Genomic DNA, 20,025 nt, shown 5'->3' with positions numbered 1-20,025 from the left:
TGGCAGTGTTCGTCATGTTGTTAGACTGATTATTTTGTACTTCGAGATTATCATTATTGGATCACGTTTTACAAGCCAGGATCCTTTATATATATATATATATATATATATTTATATATATATACTCTTTCTACAACCACCTATATCTACCACAAAATACCGTGGTTAAACAATGATTAGTGTGGGTTAATACGTGACTACAATGGTTAAACTATACAACAATTTTTATATAGAATATTAAATTCTTTCATTAGTAGCATTATAAAGAAAGGTAAGCAGCAAGTCATTAAAGCATGTTTCTTACCCTGCACATTACACCCATACAATTACTTCTACTCAGCCCAGATAAATATTACTAATTCGTCACTTGCTGTTGACTTTTCTTTGGATTATAGACAGTGACTATTCAACAGTAATGTGCTTACAAAGTATTAATATTCTGTAGTCCCTAAGGAATCTGAGCACCACATGTGATGTACAATTAATTCTTTAATTTCCAATCATCAATGTTCTGTAGTCTTAAAAATGAGGACATGAGACAAAAAATCAGACTGCTTCTACCAACTTTCATCGTTTGTTACAAAATTTGACTTTATATTTGATTGTTATGACCCTGTTTCCACATCCATGTCCTCAACATACTCCGTTTCAGACCTGCAGATCTCCTCCAGAGCCAGTTCTGCAACCAAACAACAACATGTAAAGTTCAATCCATCATAACTGACTATTTTTAAACCAAATATGTTTAAACCTTTAGGCTTTAGTGCACCCCCCAAAAATAATTTGGCTATTAATTTACTTCTTGTGTCAGGATATCTTCATTAGAAGAACATAGGGAGCAACAGGTATTCATTTTATTTAGCCTTTATGTTTTTTAACCCTCAAAACGAAGGTAGCAACTGATTTGAATCATCAAGGACCAAAGTTTCAGTTAAAACAATCTGAAAGTAAGTAGTCAGCTACACTGTGGAAAACCTGAGTAAATTAACAGCAAATCTTCATTCATGCGGTGAACAATCCATTTAAAGATTCATAACTCTATTTTAATTTAAAGCCATATAAAGCAATATTAACATGTATTACCATAATCAAATAAAAATGCATGAACCCACCTTCGCTCTCGGACAGATCTGGGAGCAGACGGAAAGTGTCCCTGATGGCGGGAATGACCTGATCGTACATGTGTAAGACGTCCAGACAGTGTTCGGAAAATGCTGAATCCTTCAACAGCAGCCAGTGCAGTAACATCAGTGCTTCTCTCAGTACTTGCAATCCAGGACTGGACCAGATCTGTGTACCCACCGTTTGACCTCCTCTGCATTTCGTTTTCAGCCACTGTCGGTGTAAAACTACAACGACCGTCCGCACCACCTGAAGAGGGAAAACATTTACAGTTGAAGTCAAAATTATAAGCCCTCCGGTGAATTTTTGTTTTCTTTTTCAAATATTTCCCAAATGATGTTTAACTGAGAAAGGATTTTCCACAGTATTTCCTATAATATGTTGTCTCCTGCAGAAATTCTTGTTTTATTTCGGCTAGAATATAAGCAGTTTTTAATTTTTTAAAAACTATTATAAGCTCAATATTATTAGCCCCCTTAAGCCTTTTTAAAAAAAAATAGTCTAAAGAATAAACCAATCGCTAAACAATGACTTGCATAATAGACTTGTAAAAGTAAAATATAATGTACTGTCATCATGGCACAGATAAAAGAAATCAGTTATTAGAAATGAGTTATTAAAACTAGTGCTGGGCGATTTATCGATCAAATTTTTCCAGGTCGATATTTTTGATTACTTTCCCTGCCGAGTCATGTGACCCCAATGAACTGAAATATGTTTAGCACTTTGCACCAGATCTGATCTATATGGCGTTATTTCAATGACAAACATCGTGAGCACAGTATTACTAGTAAGGAGCGCATTCATGTAGTACGATCGCGCAAACTTCTTTGCTTGCATGCCAAGTTCCTCTGTTCATTCGCAAAACTTATTGCGCTTAAATATAGGCAACTTTAGACATCTCTGCTTTAAATGAAAATATTACCATAAATTCCCCACCCCCTTCCATTTTAAATCTAAAAAATAAATAAATAAATAAATAAACATTTCTGGATCAAACCTCATTAACACACTGGCATGATGATTCGCAAAGAGCCGCCCATGTTCCTGCCCTCTGTGTGAACAGCTTAGTCAATAACCGGATGACCTGTTGACAGAGGAATCTGATATTTCATACAGCGTTTATGCAAGTAATACATTTCTAAACAAAAACGTACAAGATGAATTACCACAAGCTCCAAGCGACTCCACGCGTCCTCAGTAGAGGATTTATCCGGTCTGGATGTGACGTACTGGAATATTTTAAGAAAAGGACACGGATCTGGAGGAAGAGGGAGGGTTTTTTTTTTTAATCATGCAAATAAAAATACATTTAAATGGAAGACTAAAAGACACTCACAGTCATGCAAGCAGAGCTTAGAGGCCATCTCGTCATTACAGATGATAAACGACAGAAATCTCACACACAGATGGACGATACTGTAGGTGGTCTCCAGAGTCAGGCATTTAGACAGCACTGGACTGGACATCACCACCTGGAGCCTACATTTCAGAAACCAGAGAGTAGCTTAGTTGACCAAAAAATAAATACAAAAAACTTTTTACCCATTTCTAAGAGAAACCACATTTATTTATTTATTTATTTAACTTTTTTCGGGAAAAAAAGTGTCATTAAACAAACCACAATCATAAAAAAAACAAGTACTTATATTACTGCAATTGAAGGGATAGTTCACCAAAAACTAAACATTCTATTATCATTCACTCACATTTGACTTCTTCATAACCTGTTTGATTTCCTTCTGTTGAACACAAAAGAAGATATTGTGAAAAATGCTGGCACCTGTAACCATTGACTTCTATAGTATTCATTTATCCTACTGTGGTAGTCAAATGTTACAGATTTCCTGCTTTATTCAAAACATTTTCTTTTTTTAACAGAATTAAGAAGCTAATAAATATTTGTAACCACTTGAGGGAGTGTAAATGGAGTAAATTTAAATTGTTGGGTGAACTATCCCTTTAAATATGCCATTTAATGTCATCTTTAATAAATCAAGTCTGGGAGTTTCCATATCCAACCGTTCTTTAATGCATTATTTCTAGTAATTCAACAGCCTGTAGTCAACTATTCCTTATACTGTTGGGCTTTTAAATGCTTGATTCTGATTGTGTGTGGAGTTATTTTCGGATAAACACTTAGCTACAGTAGCCCCAGGGTGGTTTTAACTGCATTACAGTCTCATATCACTACTACACTAATTGATTTCTGTTATTTTACAGCTACAAAATTCGGAAATAAAAACAAATGGCTTTGGATGAGACCTGTAAGAAACTAGTCCTACACACAGGATTAGTTTGAGGACAAAAACCTGATAAAAGACTTAAATTTAACATCTGAAAAGTGTAATATAAATCAAATCATAGTATAATATAAATAATTAACACCTGACCATCAAATTATTAGAAAATAATGCAATGTGCAGTTTGCAACAGGACCACAACATCACTTTAGGTATGTGTTATTTTCGAATAATCAACCCCTTTTCACATTTCCTTGATTCTCAGCAGCGTCATGATTGGGTAAACTAAAAGCACAGTGAAAGGAAGAGTACAACTAATTATTTTTTTACAATCCTATTTGCTAAATTTTTTTTTTTTTTAGATTTATTTTTGGCCTTTTTGCCTTTATTAGATAGGACAGTATTGAGACAGGAAGCGAAGTGGGAGAGAGAGAGAGGGCGTAGGGTAGGGAAATGTCCTTGAGCCGGGATTCGAACTCGCGACGCCCTGACGTGCAATTGCACCATATGTGGGCGCACTAACCACTAGGCTATTGCACAGACTATTTGCTGAAATATTAACAAAAACTCAATAATAGTGTTATCAAGACTTTTAGAAAAAGGAAAATAAATTGTGTGAGACTGAACGGCAGCCAGAACAGAGAATAACGTCAAATTTAGTCCTTTCCGTAGACGCTGCATTAGAAACACCTCACATATGCGGTAACTCCTTTTTTGTAATTTGATGCAAAGATGATTTAATGAATATTAAATACATATAAATATGTTTTTTATTTAAATATTTAAAACCTTAAATGATTTAAAATGATGATATTCGTTAAATGCGTCATAAGAATCTTGTGAAAAGTGTCTATTCAACAGCCCTGCCCATCGTCAATTATTCCTTTCTTCTTTACATTTAAACTTTTACATAGATTTTACACAGTTTCACAGTGTACAATGTTGAGTCTGGATTATAGCTGATTAGGAGACACAGCTCAGCAAATGACATTTGTGCAGTTACTGCAGAGTTTGACAATAATGGAGTGAAAGGTTATCATATGCGCCTGTTTTTGAGTCCTGTGACCATGTGAGCATTTCAAGCACAGAAAATTGTACCATTTGTAACTTTAGTAGATGTTACTTATACAATGAAAGTCATGCAGTGTGATATTATACATTAGATTATTCAGTTTATACATCTGAAATAAGGCTGAACGATTTATCATTTGAGCAAAAATATCACAATGCGTGTATCCGCAAAAGTCATATCGAAGGATTGGATTATTTATTAAAGATCAAAGGATAAAGATAATTAACAATATCTGTATTCTTTGATCTTTAATAAATAATCAAATAAATATTCGATAATTTTATACTTAATAATATTTCAATATTACTTTATATTCATTTTCTTTTTGGCTAAGTCTCTTTTTCAATCTGGGGTCGCCACAGCGGAATGAACCGACAACTTATCCAGCACATTTTCACAAAGCAGATGCCCTTCCAGCCGCTACCTATCTCTGGGAAACGTCCACACACACTCATAGTTATTTTATATTATTGTATTTAATTATTTATACATTTCCCAGAACTGGGTTGTGGCTGGAAGGGCATCCGCTGCGTAAAACATATGCCAGATTAGTTGGTGGTTCATTCGCTGTGGCAACCCTGAAAAATAGGGAACTAAGCTTAAAGAAAATGAATTAATGAATTAATAATACAGTGATAATCGTGTTATTTTATGTTTGATTGTTCAATTTCTATATTTCACTTTACTTTTTGCTCTGCTGTTTTATATATGCATCTAATTTATTATATTTAGAGCAGATGCAATGCATAAAAAAAGCCATGATCCCCCAGAGGATTGATCTTTAAAAAATAGAGCTATTTCAATTATCTAGAGAAATATTCATATCGCAGCAAAACAAAATATTATAATGTCAGACTTTTTAAATATCGTGCAGCACTAATCTGAAAATTGTTCGACTCTCTAAAAGGAAAACAAAGAACCGTTTATTTCATATGTATATTTGCTTTATTACATACATCTATGCTTGTAATTTGTTTATTATATTTCATAAATGATTCACTACCCTACAGAATAATACCAAATCAATCTATATGAATGAATTCTTTATAGAGCTAATTAAGTCATCTGGTCAAATTGTCATCTTAATTTAAATTATAGTCATCTTAAATTAAAATTTTCTTAAGTCAAATAGTGTGTGTGTGTGTGTGTGTGTGTGTGTGTGTGTGTGTGTGTGTGTGTGTGTGTGTGTGTGTGTGTGTGTGTGTGTATGTATGTATGTATGTATGTATATATATATATATATATATATATATATATATATATATATATATATATATATATATATATATATATATATATATATATACATACATATATATATAGTTGAAGTCAGAAATTATTAAAGAATTATTTGCCCCCTTCAATTTTTTTTTATATTTTCCAAATTATGTGTAACAGAGCAAGAAAATTTTCACTGTGTGTCTGATAATATTTTTTCTTCTGGAAAAAGTCTTATTTGTTTTTTTTTGGCTAGAATAAAAGCCGCTATTAATTTTTTAATCACCATTGTAGGGACAAAATTATTAGCCCCTTTAAGCTATATTTTTTCTAGATAATCAACAGAACAAACCATCATTATACAATAACTTGCCTAATCACCCTAACCTGCCTAGTTAACCTAATTAACCTAGTTAAGCCTTTAAATGTCACTTTAAGCTGTATAGAAGTGTCTTGAAAAATATCTAGTAAAATATTAGTTACTGTCATCATGACAAAGTTAAAACAAATCAGTTATTAGAAATGAGTTATTAAAACTATTATGTTTACAAATGTGTTGAACAAATCTTCTCTCCGTTAAAAAGAAATTGGGGAAAAAATAAACAAGCGGTCTAATAATTCAGGGGGGCTGTTAATTCTGACTTCAACTGTGTGTGTATATATATATATATATATATATATATATATATATATATATATATATATATATATATATATATATATATATATATATATATATATATATATATATATATATAAATATAATCACAGACAAAGTATGGCAATGTCAGATTTCTCCTAGTCGAGACAGTGTATACTGCACCTGGAGATCAGGTTATCCTCTGCTCTCTCTGCCAGCACACTGAGAATCCTCCAACTGCAGCTCACTAGCGCCTCCCGGTGTCCCGCGGCGGTACTGAACGCCGGATCTGCAAGCTGTAAAAGCCTCCTCAGGACCGGCATCTGATTTTGAATTTCCCCAAGCATGTTTTTAGGAGTCTGCATCCGAATCACATCCTCCAGAGCCTCTTTACTGTAGCAGACGATGTGCTGAAGCGCTCTGAGGGCCGCCAGAGCCAACTCCTCCTGTCCGCTCAGAGACTCCTCCAGGACGGAGCTCAGGCTGGAGTCTGAAGAGCCGGACAGAGAGCCGCTGTGGAGAGAGGATTTGGTGGAGGAGTCGAAGACCTCTAGAGACTGACAGTAGGTGCTGATGTGGAAGGAAAGCAGGGGGAGGAAGTGCACTGCTGATGGGCAGGATGAGGGGCGAGAGACAGTGGAAGGCTCATGGAGAGAGAGTGCTGTGAGAGCGGACATGGCCAGACTCTGGAGGTGGTGGAACTGAGACGGAGAACGAGGAAATGAGCGGAGGTCTGTGGAGGACGAGCTGGAGGTCGACAATGATCCACTGAAGGAGAAAAAAAATAAGTCAGAATTAGTAGCCCTCCGGTATATTTTTCCCCAATTTCTGTTTAACAGAAAGAAGAATTTTTCCAACACATTTCTAAACATAATAGTATTAATAACTCATTTCTATTAACACATTTCTTAACTTTGGCTTGATGACGGTACATAATATTTTATTAGATATATTTCAAGATCCTAGAATTCAGCTTAAAGTGAAACGTTAAACGTTTTACTAAGTTAATTAGGCAAGTTATTGTAGAACAGATGTTTGTTCTTTAGACCAGGGATTCCCAAACTTTTCATCCCATGAGCCCCAAAATAACAAAGCCAGTGACTCGCAGTATTCTCTGAGGTGGTTATAAATATATAGACCTTACAGACAATGGCATACACATATTAATACGCCCAAGTCTATTCATCATTTCATTTTGGAGAACTCATTCACTCATTTGCTGCCGGTATTTATTTTTAATGTACCTCAGTGGCATGAAGGTGTGAGAAAGTTTAACCTGGTGCCATAAAAATAAACATGCTGCATCTGATGCTATTGCTGTCTTTAATAATGTAATCACCTCAGGGGTTGCAAAAAATAAATTAGTAAACATTTTAAAAAATAAACTGAAAGGTTGATGGCTTTTTATTTGCATGTTGTTTTTTTTAATGTGTGTTAACAATGCTACTATTTGCTACTATTTAGTTATCCAGTAAGTTATTGTTAAAATATGGTAATTATACTAGTTTAATAAAAGCTTAAAGGGGCTAATAATTTTGACCATAAAATGATTTTTAACAAATTAAAAACGGCTTTTATTCTAGCCAAAATGAAACACATGAGACTTATTCCAAAAGAAAGTAAAGGAAATACTGTGACGAAATCCTTGTTCAGTAAAACATACATTTTGGGAAATATAAGAAAAAGATTTCACAAGATGGCTAGTAATTTTGACTTCAACTTTATAAAAAACATATATTTTAAAGATGCTATAAAAGTAGACCAATAAGAGAAATTTGGCATAATGGCAACAGTTATATAAACATGCATGTTTTTTTCCCTCGAGTTTACTGGCTTAAAAAAAAGTTTAACATTTTTTTTACGAATTTTGCATAAATAATATTAAACGGAGTAATATAAAAAATATGCAACTAATATAAATTCTACATGTAAAACCTACAAATAAGTACTACTGCAAGAAATTATGAATGATGACAATTTAATTTATAAATAAATATATAAATAAATTATAATAAAAACAATTTAATAATATTCAGTCAACTGTCATTGGGATAAAACAATACAAGAGTATTTGTTCATTCATAAAGTGTAAAATACAATGCTTTAAAACTGCAAAAGTTTTTAAATACTTTTACCAATAAATGTCATTGTAATAGTGATTTTAAATGACACAAATTACTGTTATTAATAATCTCTGAATATTTAGTTTAGTAATATTATTATTTAAAGTGATTTAGGCTTCTGTTTTAGATTTAAGAACTGCCTTTCTTTTGATGCTAAAAAGAAGCTGGTTAATGCAACATTTATGTCGATATTGGACAGCGGTGATGTTATCTATATGCATGCTTCGTCTCAAAGTCTGAATGCATTGGCTACTGTTTGCCATGGTGCACTAAGATTTATAACTGATTTTAAACCCCCGACTCATCATTGTGTGCTGTATACTAGGGTAGGTTGGTCTGCTTTGTCCATTCGTAGGCTCAAGCATTGGCATATCCTTGTTTACAAATCTATACTGGGTTTCCTACCATCATATCTACAGAATTACATTTGTGAAAAGCCTGTTCTTAACTATGGTCCTCGGTCACAGGATATTTATTTACTGTCTGTTCCTAAAGTGCGGACTGAGATGGGGAAAAAGGCTTTTAAGTACGCAGCATCTTTTGCATGGAATAATCTGCAAACACAGTTGCAATTCAAAGAATTGATTTCACTACATGCTTTTAAAAAGAATATAAAAGATTTATAAGTTGAAATACAGGTTTGTAGATGTTATGAATGGTTAGTCGGTGTGATTCATGTTAACGGTTAATTGCTTTTTGTTTGTTGTCTGTTAGACCCATGTGACATGTACACTGCCTAATCTTGGCCAGGATGCTCTTATAAAAGAGATTTTTAATCTCAATGTGTCTTTCCTGGTAAAATAAAGGTTATAATAATAATAATAATAATTATTATTATTATTACTACAAATTTAATTAATTAATAAAATATATATGTTTTTAAAATTATTAAATAATAATAATAATAATAATAATAATAATAATAATAATAATAATATATACATTTTTAATATCAAATAAAGCTTTTTTATTTGACAAAGAAATTTATTGACTTTTTTTTTATTGATCAAACTTTCCACTGGAAATACCAACAAATGTGAACTAATGTTTACAAATGTCACAATGGAAATTTCCATGCTTAAAATGTAGTGATGAAGGCTATAAAAACTGGTCAATGATTTCCCATAAACAAAAGGCTGTATGCACTGCAAGTGTTTTACGCAAACATGCACACACCTGACAGGTGTTGTGTGTGTTTGGTGCTACTCACGGACTGATGTATCCGTGTTGTGTCAGCATATTGGGCAGAGCGTCAGGACTGATGGACAGCAGATGACAGAGACCCAGAACACTGGGATCCAGAGGCTGCTGGAGGAGCAGCTTTAGTAACACACATCCTGCAGGATCACAAAACACAACATCACACTACAGAACACCACACCAGTGCAGTCATGAGGCTGGAATGATGGTAGGATTTAGATTTTTGGGGTGAACCATCCCTTTAAAATGGGGAAAGTGTCAAAATGCCTTCAAAATTAAATGAAAATATCTACAAAAAGTATGGAGGTATCAACATTTTACCTTCCTTTTGAAGATCAGAGGCGATGCATTGCTGCGATCGCTGCTCTTCTGGGAGTAAACATCTGGACAGTGCTGCATCTGAAATCACAGTTTGAATAGTTTATATAACACAGGAAAGACCTCAGTGAAAAGTGAAAGTAGATATAAACTGTGCATGAACACACAAAGGAATTATACATACTGTCTGATGAAGGGCCTGGTTTGACAGGAGACGTTCTCTTTGAGATTTCGGCGGAGAAGTTTTCCTTCGTCATGAACGTTCGACTTAAAGGAGACTTAACACTGTCAACAACAAGCAAATCAACTCATGTTTAGACTGAGCAGTTTTCATGTAGCCATATAATAAGTGGCATAATGTACATCTAATTATTACATACTTAACAGTACCAGTGTTGTTGCTTTTATAATTGAAAGATTTATTACTTTTAAGTAACTTTGATTCGACTTTCACTAACAGAAAGTCATGATTTGTCATTTTTACGCAAAGATGGCCGTACAAGTCGTTCACATAACTAATCTTTTGCACACAAGTTCATTATTTCAAATGTAGACGCATGACAGGAGTGCACAAATACAGAGAGGAAGCGGTGCTTCTCATGCTTCCCACACGTTTACATGCGCAAAATGTTTATACGTGTATCAAAAAGATTAGCTAGCATGCCAGTTTAGTTTCAGTTGAGTTTTGCACCAAGATACCATAAACGTAGATCCTTCAAAGGTAAATGGTGGTTCATTCCACTGTGGTGACCCCTGATAAACCAGGGAGTAAGCCAAAGAATGGCGAGTGTTTTGGCTGTGTATTTATTAAATGGCACTTCCCGTGTTGCTGTTTCCTTATAATTTTGCACCAACAAGTGAACCAATAAGCGTTCAGCAATGAGTCGCATTGTTATTGTTTAGGTGATCAATTAATCCATGCAAGTTAATTCACAGAATTCTTATTTTATTTATTTAGTAATCTTCAATCCAAATCGCATACTTATCCACTATTCGACACCATGTTCCCGTATAAATAGTGTAAGTAGTGCGTTCACACTGTAATCTTTAAAAAGAATAAGTGCACTTTAAATACCCAGATGATGCACTCATTCAACGGGTAAAATGAAGTGTGGAATGCTGGACACTTCACACACTCAACAGCTGCTGATTTGCCCACACAGTGGAAGGGGCGGAGCTTTCGGGCACTGATGTTCACTCATTCATTTTCTTTTCGGCATGCCCCTTTATGATGCAGGGGTCACCACAGGGGTATGAACTGCCAACTTATCCAGCATATGCTTGATGCAGTAGATGCTCTTCCAGCTGCAGCCCATCACTGGAAAACACCCATACACTCATTCACACACATACACTACTGACAGTTTAGCTTACCCAATTCACCTGTACCACATGTCCTTGGACTTGTGTGGGGCACTGATGTTGGAATACTTTATTTATTTTGGAGTGTGAAAGCAAAATTCTCCTACGAGGGTGATTATGCTGCCTCCTGATGGTGAATGCAGTTACACTCATGGGAGGTATTATTTGGTACTTTAGTCTTTTATTTAAATTATTCTGCAACCAACAAACGTCATCTGGAAAACGGTTTAAATTTCTGATTAGTAAAAAAACATTTTAGCGTTCTATTTGGGACGACACTACACACATATACTATGCTGTTGAGAGTGTAAGTGCAAAAGAACATAGTGTATGAGAGCAGAGGATATAGTGTGCCATTTGGAAATTCAGAGCATTTGCTTCTGTGTTTGGAGTGGCAGTTCTTCTCTGTTGACGTCAGGTTGACACTTTAGCCACAATAATCTTCTCCACGCCCCTTTTACCGTTAGTTTGCTATGAGGGAATGATGCACCTGCAGAAACCCCGCCCCCTACTCAATATGCAGTTTTAGTTGAATGTGCATCAACAAGCTGAAACAAAAGTCTCAGCAACTTCTGGTTAAGACAGACTTTAATGTTGTGCTAGTTCGCTATTACGATACTTTTGACAGTGGAAATATAAATAAATGTGTACTTAACTAAAACTAGCCATAACATAAACACTCTACAATTGAGTGTGTGTGATTATATGAACAAAACAGAGAAAGGAAGAAACTGAATGTGGTATTTACGCTTGTCGTGCAGGTGTGCCGCTCTGCTTTCCTCCACGCTCCACGCTTTGCAGTTTCCCTCTCATCTCGTTCATCTCAGCCTCCTTAAAGTGCAGCTCCGACTGCAGCGACTGCACCTGCAGGAAACCCCAGAGTCTCGTTAGTCTGAATCATCTCACCACTTCATCTGCATAAGATGAGCCACTGAGATCTACCTTCCTGGAGAGCTCCTTCTCTCGGTCGCTCTGAGCCTGAGTTTTCTCCTTCTCCAGGATGATCTGCGCCTGCCGCTGCTGCTCGCGCTCCTGATGAGCCTGTTTCAGAGAGTCCCGCAGCACTCGAATCTCCCCGTTCTTCATCAAGATCTCCTCCTCCACCTCCTTCAGCTGAAAGTCGACACATGAACACACACACAGGAGAGATGTTGGGAATAATTAGATTAGATTCAACTTCATTGTCATTACACATGTACAAGGCAACGAAATGCAGTTTAGGTCCAACCAGGAGTGCAACAGCAGCAAGTGCAGGATATAGGTTATAAAGGATATATAAGTGCAATTATAAAAATCTATGGCGATATTTGCAGATGGATGTACTGTGAACATTATATACAGGTTGTATTAACTATGAACAGAGACTTACAATAGGTGAATATATGTACAGGTTGCTATTAATGATCAGAAGTGTGCAGATAGATATGAATGTGCTATAAGTGTGCGCAATGTGTCTATTTGATGAGCAAATAAAGCACTGAACACACACCTTTTTCTTCAGCTCTGCTTGCTGCTCCTCTAATTGTTTGTAATAGAGATCATCCCCATCTTTACTGGAAGGACCATCTGCTATATAACAACACAAACATGTTACATTTGTAGTTTATGCAAGAGTGCATGACCATAAAAATGAAACATAGAAGCATAGAAATAGAAACATTAATTTTAGTAATACATTTCTATTTAATAATATATAATAATATATTTAATAATATTATTTAATAATATTTAAAATACACACACACACACACACACACACACACACACACACACACACACACACACACACACAAAAACACAAATACACACAATGGAAAGAAAATTCCCATTAAAATTTTAACTGAGGTACTGCCTTATATTATTTCAATTTTAATAAATCAAATCTAACCCAAGTATTATTTGATTTTGTTATTAATATATTATTAATATACATCTAATATAAAACATGTTCAAAATGTAGTTCATCAGTATGCAATTAAACTTTGGACTCTAAAAATATAAAAACAATAACATTTTATATTATTAATGTAGATTTTTGTTATAACATTATATATTTTTTTGTTATTCAATTGTTGATTTTTTAAATAATTGAATAGCAAAGATAAATCTAATTTAAAAACAAAAATATACATTTTATTGGGTTTTAAATATTAAACCTTTTTAGTTTCTTACATCTTCATTATTAATTAAATCTTATGTAGTCATTATAATAATTTAAGAATTTATATATATTATATATATATATATATATATATATATATATATATATATATATATATATATATATATATATATATATACACACACATAGTATATATAATCTAAATAATATTATTACATTATAATGCCTTAAGTAATATTATTAACCAATATTACTCATTTCAATATTACGTAGTAATAATTATTACATTTTCTGTAAAAAAATGTGTTTATATATATATATATATATATATATATATATATATATATATATATATATATATATATATATATATATATATATCAAGACTGATATCAACAATGGGCTATATGCACAGCTAGTGTTTTTCAGCTATTGATAAACTTCCGGTGAAAGCTTATGTGACTATTTTCAATTTCATAAGGTTGCTTTTACAACATCGACGTTGTAATGCAATTAACATACATTCAGTTAAACAGACTCAAGCATTTATTTATGCCAGGTTCAGACTGCATGATTTTTAAAGTAGTTTAAATGATGATTATCTGGGCTAGAGTTGTTTTTCTTACATTTCTTGGGTCAAAATAGACTGAAAAGTAGCCTTTTTGATTTCTCCCCATTCCTGATGGCCTGTAGATGCTCATACTAGTAGATTCTGCTCTCTCATTGGCATAATTTTGAATTGCCGACAGCTCCATGACAAATATCTCATGGGTGTCAATGACTCATCTGCGATTCTCTCAGACTGTGTCTCTGATAGTTCACACTGTGATTGTTACTCACGTGAACGAACATCGATTTGCCTGTGATTTCAGGCATTTGTCTGCGATTTCTCAAAACCTGCCAGCGAGTCAAAATCGAGGCTAAAATCTTGCAGTCTGAACTCGGCATGAGTTGTTTAAGTGTAAAACAAGATGAAAGACTGTGTAACCTCTAGCGCTGTCAGGGTCAGCAGGTGAGTGCAGAAACTCCATTGAAACTTCTGGGGTTGAATAAACTGTTATATTTTAAAGACATGGCGAGAGGAAATGTAATTTAATGCTGAGCTTCTTGTCCAGTCTGACCCAGACCTTAAACATGGCAATTTTATAACGGAAAGACAATTCACTGGAAGTGCTGAGGCTGGCTGGCTGGCTGAAATGTAAATTCTGTGTGTGTATATATATATATATATATATATATATATATATATATATATATATATATATATATATATATATATATATATATATATATATATATAATAGCCCACTAACAAGACACAAAACAACAAACAAATATGTTAAATTGCTTCTTTAAACTGTCTCTAATTTTGTTTTTTAAATTAACAACAACAACTGCAAAAACCCAATGGGACATATAAAAACTTGTGTACAGTGCAACAGAAACATCCAGTACTGACCAGAAGGCTCTTTCCTTTGAGCGTGTGTGTTGTTGTAAGTGCTGCTGCTGCAGGCATCTCCAAGGGCGAATGTTTTCCGCCCGGACCTCACTGGAGCTTTGCTCGGTTCATCAGCGCAAGCGAGCACAGCGTCGAAAGATCTCTTAGAGCCGCTGTTCTGGACGTCTGCGCTGATGGCCTGAGACGCAATAATATCAATCTGCTCCAGATCATCCTGGGTGAAATCAATGTCATCGTCAAACGGGTCGGGTCCAGTCTTCACCTGAGGGCCCTTCAGTCTCTTGCTCGGGGGAAAGTCCATGTCAACGAGCTCCTGCTGGGAAATCAATAAAACCTTGTTAATGTTCAGCAAATAATTAGTGTAGTAAAGAAAATGTTTATGCCCCTTTTCACAAGATGATAGGTCTCTGACACCCCTAGAGCAGGAATGCCTAAACTCTGGTCCAGTGTCCTGCAGAGTTTAGTTCTATCCCCAATTAGACACACTTAAACCAGCTAATCAAGCTCTTTATACGTATACTGGAAACTTCCAAGCAGGTGTGTTGAAGGAAGTGTGAGCTAAACTATGCAGGTCACCGGCCCTCCAGGACCGGGTTTGGGCACCCCTGACCTAGAGCGTGTTAAATTTCAGCTCAAAATACCCCACTAATAATTCTTTTAAACTGCCCTTTTTAGACTTCGATCCAAATTGTGATATTTTGTTGACTGTTGCTTTAAATTCAAGTGAGATAGCCTTCTTTTCAATTGTGGGCAGAGCTGCAAATGCCTATGGTCATCTACGGTTTTCATTTGTGCATCCTAAAACACCACGTCTATATTACATCTATTGGCAGGTGACTGCTTATGACTCAGGACTGTCTTTGCAAATGAGGGACAGATCGTCACTAATGGAATGTCATTAAATTTGGAAAAATTTGGATAAATATGTCTTAAAGTGATTAAAACTTTAGTAAATTCACCTGTTTTATAATAAATAGTACTGCATAAGCTGTACAATGTTTGTTTATACATGACCACCACTATAAATGTACAGTTGAAGTCAGAATTATTAAACCCCCTGAATTATTAGCCCCTCTGTTTATTTTTGTTTAATGGAAGATTTTTCTTTAACACATTTCTTAACATAATAGTTTTAATAACTGATTTCTAACAGCTGATTCATTTTATCTTTGCCATGATGACAGCACATAATATTTTACTAGATATTTTTCAAGACACTTCTATACAGCTTAAAGTGACATTTAAAGGCTTAACTAGGTTAATCAGGCAGGTTAGGGTAATTAGGCAAGTTATTGTATAATGATGGTTTGTTCTGTAAACTATCGAAAAAATATATACCTTAAGGGGGCTAATAATTTTGATCTTAAATGTTTTTAAAAAATTAAAAACTGCTTTTATTCTAGCCTCATAACATCCAGGGTAACATGTCTATATGTATTACAATATAAATAAATGTTTAAACACACATTTCTATATTTATTAAAAACCTATCCATCTAATTATTTCAATTAAATAGACAAGCTTTTTGATTTAAACTGTAAATGTAACAATTAAAACAGTTCCAGGACAACGAATTCATTAATAATCTGCAAAAAATTATAGCAGAAAATAAATAATTTAGAAAAAAACATTAGACACATTATCTAACACTAGTTTTCGCAGTATAAATGTATTTTGCAACTACAAATATGTAGTTTACATTTTGGGTTTGGATGTCCGTGACATATAAAAGACTGCAAAACCCTGACATACAGTACGGTTCGTGCCAGTTCATTAATATCAAGCAGTTAGCATGTGACAATTTTAATACGATAACACTCACTTACTGGTCAAAAATCCAGTTATTTTTCAGCCTATAAAGTGTACATTACTACCGGACTAACAAACTAACACACAATGCTCTTCCAGACTCCAATTTTAACATGGTAAAGGTGTAGTAAAGTGCTCAAGTTTATCAGTCACCTGCTTGATTTACGCTCCTCAGATTCCTGCATAACCTGCAACTGCCCGTCAAATCACCGACATGACAAACCAAAAGTAAACACTCCAGATAAAGTGCAATTCTGAAATGTTTACATAAAAGTAGTTGACCAAACAAACAAATAACCGAAAAGAGGAAAAGTTGGAGGCATTTCTGAAGGTTCGGTATTCATTCAAGCGAGGAGGAGTGTCCATGCGGCCAGACGAAAGCGTACGCGGTAGTAAAACATCACCTGATTGGCTAAACCACTGCCATAGTGTGTAGCGGTGAGCTCTGATTCGTCAAAGGAGTAGCGCACGTATTACGGAGACACTCTTGCGACAAAATGCGTTTTGAACCATTCATTTTGATTCAGAAAACTTGCACAAAGCCGTGATTTGGAAGTTGTCTAAACATGTTCAACAAGATGTGTTTATAAAAGTTTGGGCTTGTTAAACGTTTTCTTCACCATTTAGCTTATACATACTCGTACCTGTAGTAAACATATCGCAAGGCTTCAAGATTGTATTATTTTAGTTTAAATGGAAAAATATGAGTTCACAACAAAACACTGACGCAGAGTAGTATGAGTAAGATTAAAAATATATTTACAAGGTGCACACACAAAATAAATAGTGTTTAGTGATATTTTTGATACATTTTAAGCAAAATCATCACTAAAAATCAGCAGGTACATTTTTATGTGATTACACCATATACGACAAAACTTTTGCAGTTATTATGAGCTAAGTTAGCATGCAGGTTATAACCAATTGTAATAATTGCGCTAAATAGCTGCGAAAGGCTTTATTTTTAACAAAAGATGTAAAAATGATATAGTTAGACTTCATAACATTGTTAGGCTACAGAAATAAACTAATAAAAGGTGAAATCTGTTTGCTGCTTTAAAGATTTGTCTACAGCTATTGTGTCAGATTTAGCATCTTCGCTATGAACAACATACTTTTTTATCTCACACAATGTGTGCATGTAACTACGGAGTGTTTTTGTTGCTGCTGTTTTAAGTTGGAACTATTATTATTTCAACTATTACGATTTATTGACGAGAACAAATGATTGTGTACATTTTTATGTGATCACAACAAGCAGATCTTTTTTATACGACAAAACCTTTGCAGTTAACAAATATGAGCTAAGTTAGCATGTTACAAACTGTAATAAGTGTGCTAAATATAGCTGCCTTACCTTAATTTATATAGACATAAAAAATATTTATAGGCTACAGTGTGCTAAGGTAAACAATACTATCTGCAGCTTTGTTCAGTAGTGTGTCTACAGATATTTAGCATCTTTGCTAATGTATCTATGAAAACATACTTTTTTATCTCGCACAATTCGTGCATGTTGTACGAGCATGTTGCATGTCGAGTGTTTTTGTTGTTGTTTTATTTAGGTTTTTTAAAGTAATTATTACAACATGCCCACAGTTTAGTAGAGATCACTTGAAACAAATGAGTAAAACGTGCAGATATATTAGTAAATTGTGGGAATGAATGAGTCCACTTGTGGCCATAATATGCATATATTTTGTCTGCATTTCATGTTAGGGTCTCGTGTCGGTGAAAATTCCCTGAGACACAACAATATTGATTATGAATATTAACGTGCATATTTGCGTATAATAAATTTCACGCACGGTTATAAAAAAGGAAACAAAAAAGTGCTCAATGTTACTTCTTTGATACGTGATCCGATGCTTGTTTATAGAAATTAATCACTCGTGACGTCAACGCGAACTCGCTCTCTGATTGGCGCAGGCGAGTGGCTGCAGAGTGTTTACCATCTGAGCTCAGAAGTGGGACTGCACGTAGCTCGAACCACCGTCGGAGGAGGAAGTTCGTGGACGAAAATTGTGATTTATTCTTCCAAATTCACAACTGGGTTGATAAAAGCACTTGGGACAGCTGTAGAAACTTTATATGTCCTTCATCTGATTCACTGGAACAGGTCAGTTGCGTTTAAGGCGCTTTTTTTCGCGTTGTTTTGAACAAAGGAACGAGCCAAAGACGCTGTTCAGGCCTGTTGAGTTCATCTGTTTTCGACTTAATTGATCAGAAAACACTCAATTAAGCTTTCTTTTGCCTTTGTATTAAAGTTTTGCTCCTTTTTTCTTTTCAGCTCATGCTAAAACTTGACGATGAAAACCGAAGTCTCTACTGCTGCTAACTTTGTCGCGCGTCTGTTGAGAGGAACAGGATTGCTTTCAGAAGAGCAGCTGCAACAATTCAGGTTCTCTTTGGAAGAAGCTTTGGGAGGTAAGAATAGATTAAATATGATATTTTTGTTGTTTCTAACTCAATTTAACCGTTTATCCTCCAAATTATGTGTGTTATGTTTAATTGTAAAATTGATTATTGTTAAGAACAAAGCAGGCTTGGTTTATGGCAGCACCAAAGTCCATTGACTGAATGTTACACCTTCTTAATTACAATCTGCTTTAAGCACTAAAAACTTTGGCATAACCATTGTTCGTTCTTTTATTGTAGATCATTATCGCCACCACTGGTTCCCAAATGCACCATTCCGAGGTTCGGGCTACAGGTGCATCCGGATCAACCACAAGATGGACCCTTTGATAGGCAAAGCAGCCTGTACGATTGGACTCACAAAAGAGCGACTTTTTTCTCTGCTGCCAAGTGAACTCACCATGTGGGTCGACCCATATGAAGTGTCCTACCGGATTGGAGAGGATGGCTCCATATGCGTCCTCTACGAGTCCACACCTCTGTCAGACAAGAATCTGGGGGACAGCTGCAAAGGCGAACTGAGAAAGGAACAGCAGAGTCCATCCAAATCCTTCAGCATGATGACCTGCTCCAGCTGAAGAATAGTTGTCTGTTGAGCTGCTTGTGAGCGTAGTAAATCAGGCATCGCTCAATTACTTTTTAAACCTTTTTTTTCTCCAGATTTTTTTTTTTTTAAATCAATGGTGAAATATTATTGACCTCATAGTGAAAACAGATGTATTTTGATTAAATGTGTTTTAAGCTCCCTGTACAGTCATGTCGAATATGTTTTTTTAAATTTCTATTAAAAGGTTTTCTATGAATTTCTAGAAAAATGAAGTGTTTTGTGTGTTTTTTTTTCTCTCTCTTCTATGCTCAAAGTATATTTTACATATTTTAAATGTTTATTTCATGTTAAACAACTTTGTTACACACAACT

At 34.7% G+C, this 20,025-nt stretch overlaps 2 protein-coding genes across 7 annotated transcripts; one reads left to right on the top strand and one right to left on the bottom strand.

Annotated features, from left to right (window-relative positions):
- Positions 1–471: 471 nt before the first annotated feature.
- atrip (ATR interacting protein) lies at positions 472–17,054 on the bottom strand. Of its 6 annotated transcripts, none has more exons than XM_068216309.2 (15): positions 16,842–17,054; positions 14,880–15,195; positions 14,409–14,474; positions 12,788–12,864; positions 12,241–12,411; positions 12,047–12,162; positions 10,121–10,221; positions 9,940–10,017; positions 9,629–9,755; positions 6,479–7,063; positions 2,462–2,604; positions 2,292–2,383; positions 2,123–2,209; positions 1,113–1,371; positions 472–679 (listed from the first exon to the last, which is right to left on the bottom strand). In XM_068216309.2, exons 2-15 carry the CDS (start codon positions 15,178–15,180, stop codon positions 606–608), a joined length of 2,277 nt encoding a protein of 758 aa, XP_068072410.1. In that variant the 5' UTR covers positions 15,181–15,195; positions 16,842–17,054; the 3' UTR covers positions 472–605.
- A 1,582-nt stretch (positions 17,055–18,636) lies between these two features.
- si:dkey-42i9.4 lies at positions 18,637–19,921 on the top strand. Its single transcript, NM_001007375.2, has 3 exons — positions 18,637–18,807; positions 18,979–19,115; positions 19,347–19,921. The coding sequence occupies exons 2-3, from the start codon at positions 18,998–19,000 to the stop codon at positions 19,682–19,684; spliced, it is 456 nt and encodes a 151-aa protein (NP_001007376.2). The 5' UTR covers positions 18,637–18,807; positions 18,979–18,997; the 3' UTR covers positions 19,685–19,921.
- Positions 19,922–20,025: the final 104 nt, after the last annotated feature.

This window comes from Danio rerio, chromosome 22 (genome assembly GCF_049306965.1).
Source record: "Danio rerio strain Tuebingen ecotype United States chromosome 22, GRCz12tu, whole genome shotgun sequence".
Taxonomy (NCBI): domain Eukaryota; kingdom Metazoa; phylum Chordata; class Actinopteri; order Cypriniformes; family Danionidae; genus Danio; species Danio rerio.
This window is presented reverse-complemented; position numbering and strand designations above follow the sequence as displayed.

Bases quoted from the DNA above. Each gene is read 5' to 3' on its own strand.
- atrip (XM_068216309.2), bottom strand. From the start codon at position 15,180: ATGGACTTTCCCCCGAGCAAGAGACTGAAGGGCCCTCAGGTGAAGACT. The intron at 2,384-2,461 runs GTGAGTGTCTTT...CTCTTCCTCCAG, and splicing joins TAAGCTCTGCTTGCATGACT to ATCCGTGTCCTTTTCTTAAA. The intron at 1,372-2,122 runs GTTTGATCCAGA...TTCCCTCTTCAG, and splicing joins CATGCCAGTGTGTTAATGAG to GTGGTGCGGACGGTCGTTGT.
- si:dkey-42i9.4 (NM_001007375.2), top strand. From the start codon at position 18,998: ATGAAAACCGAAGTCTCTACTGCTGCTAACTTTGTCGCGCGTCTGTTG. The intron at 19,116-19,346 runs GTAAGAATAGAT...CTTTTATTGTAG, and splicing joins TTTGGAAGAAGCTTTGGGAG to ATCATTATCGCCACCACTGG.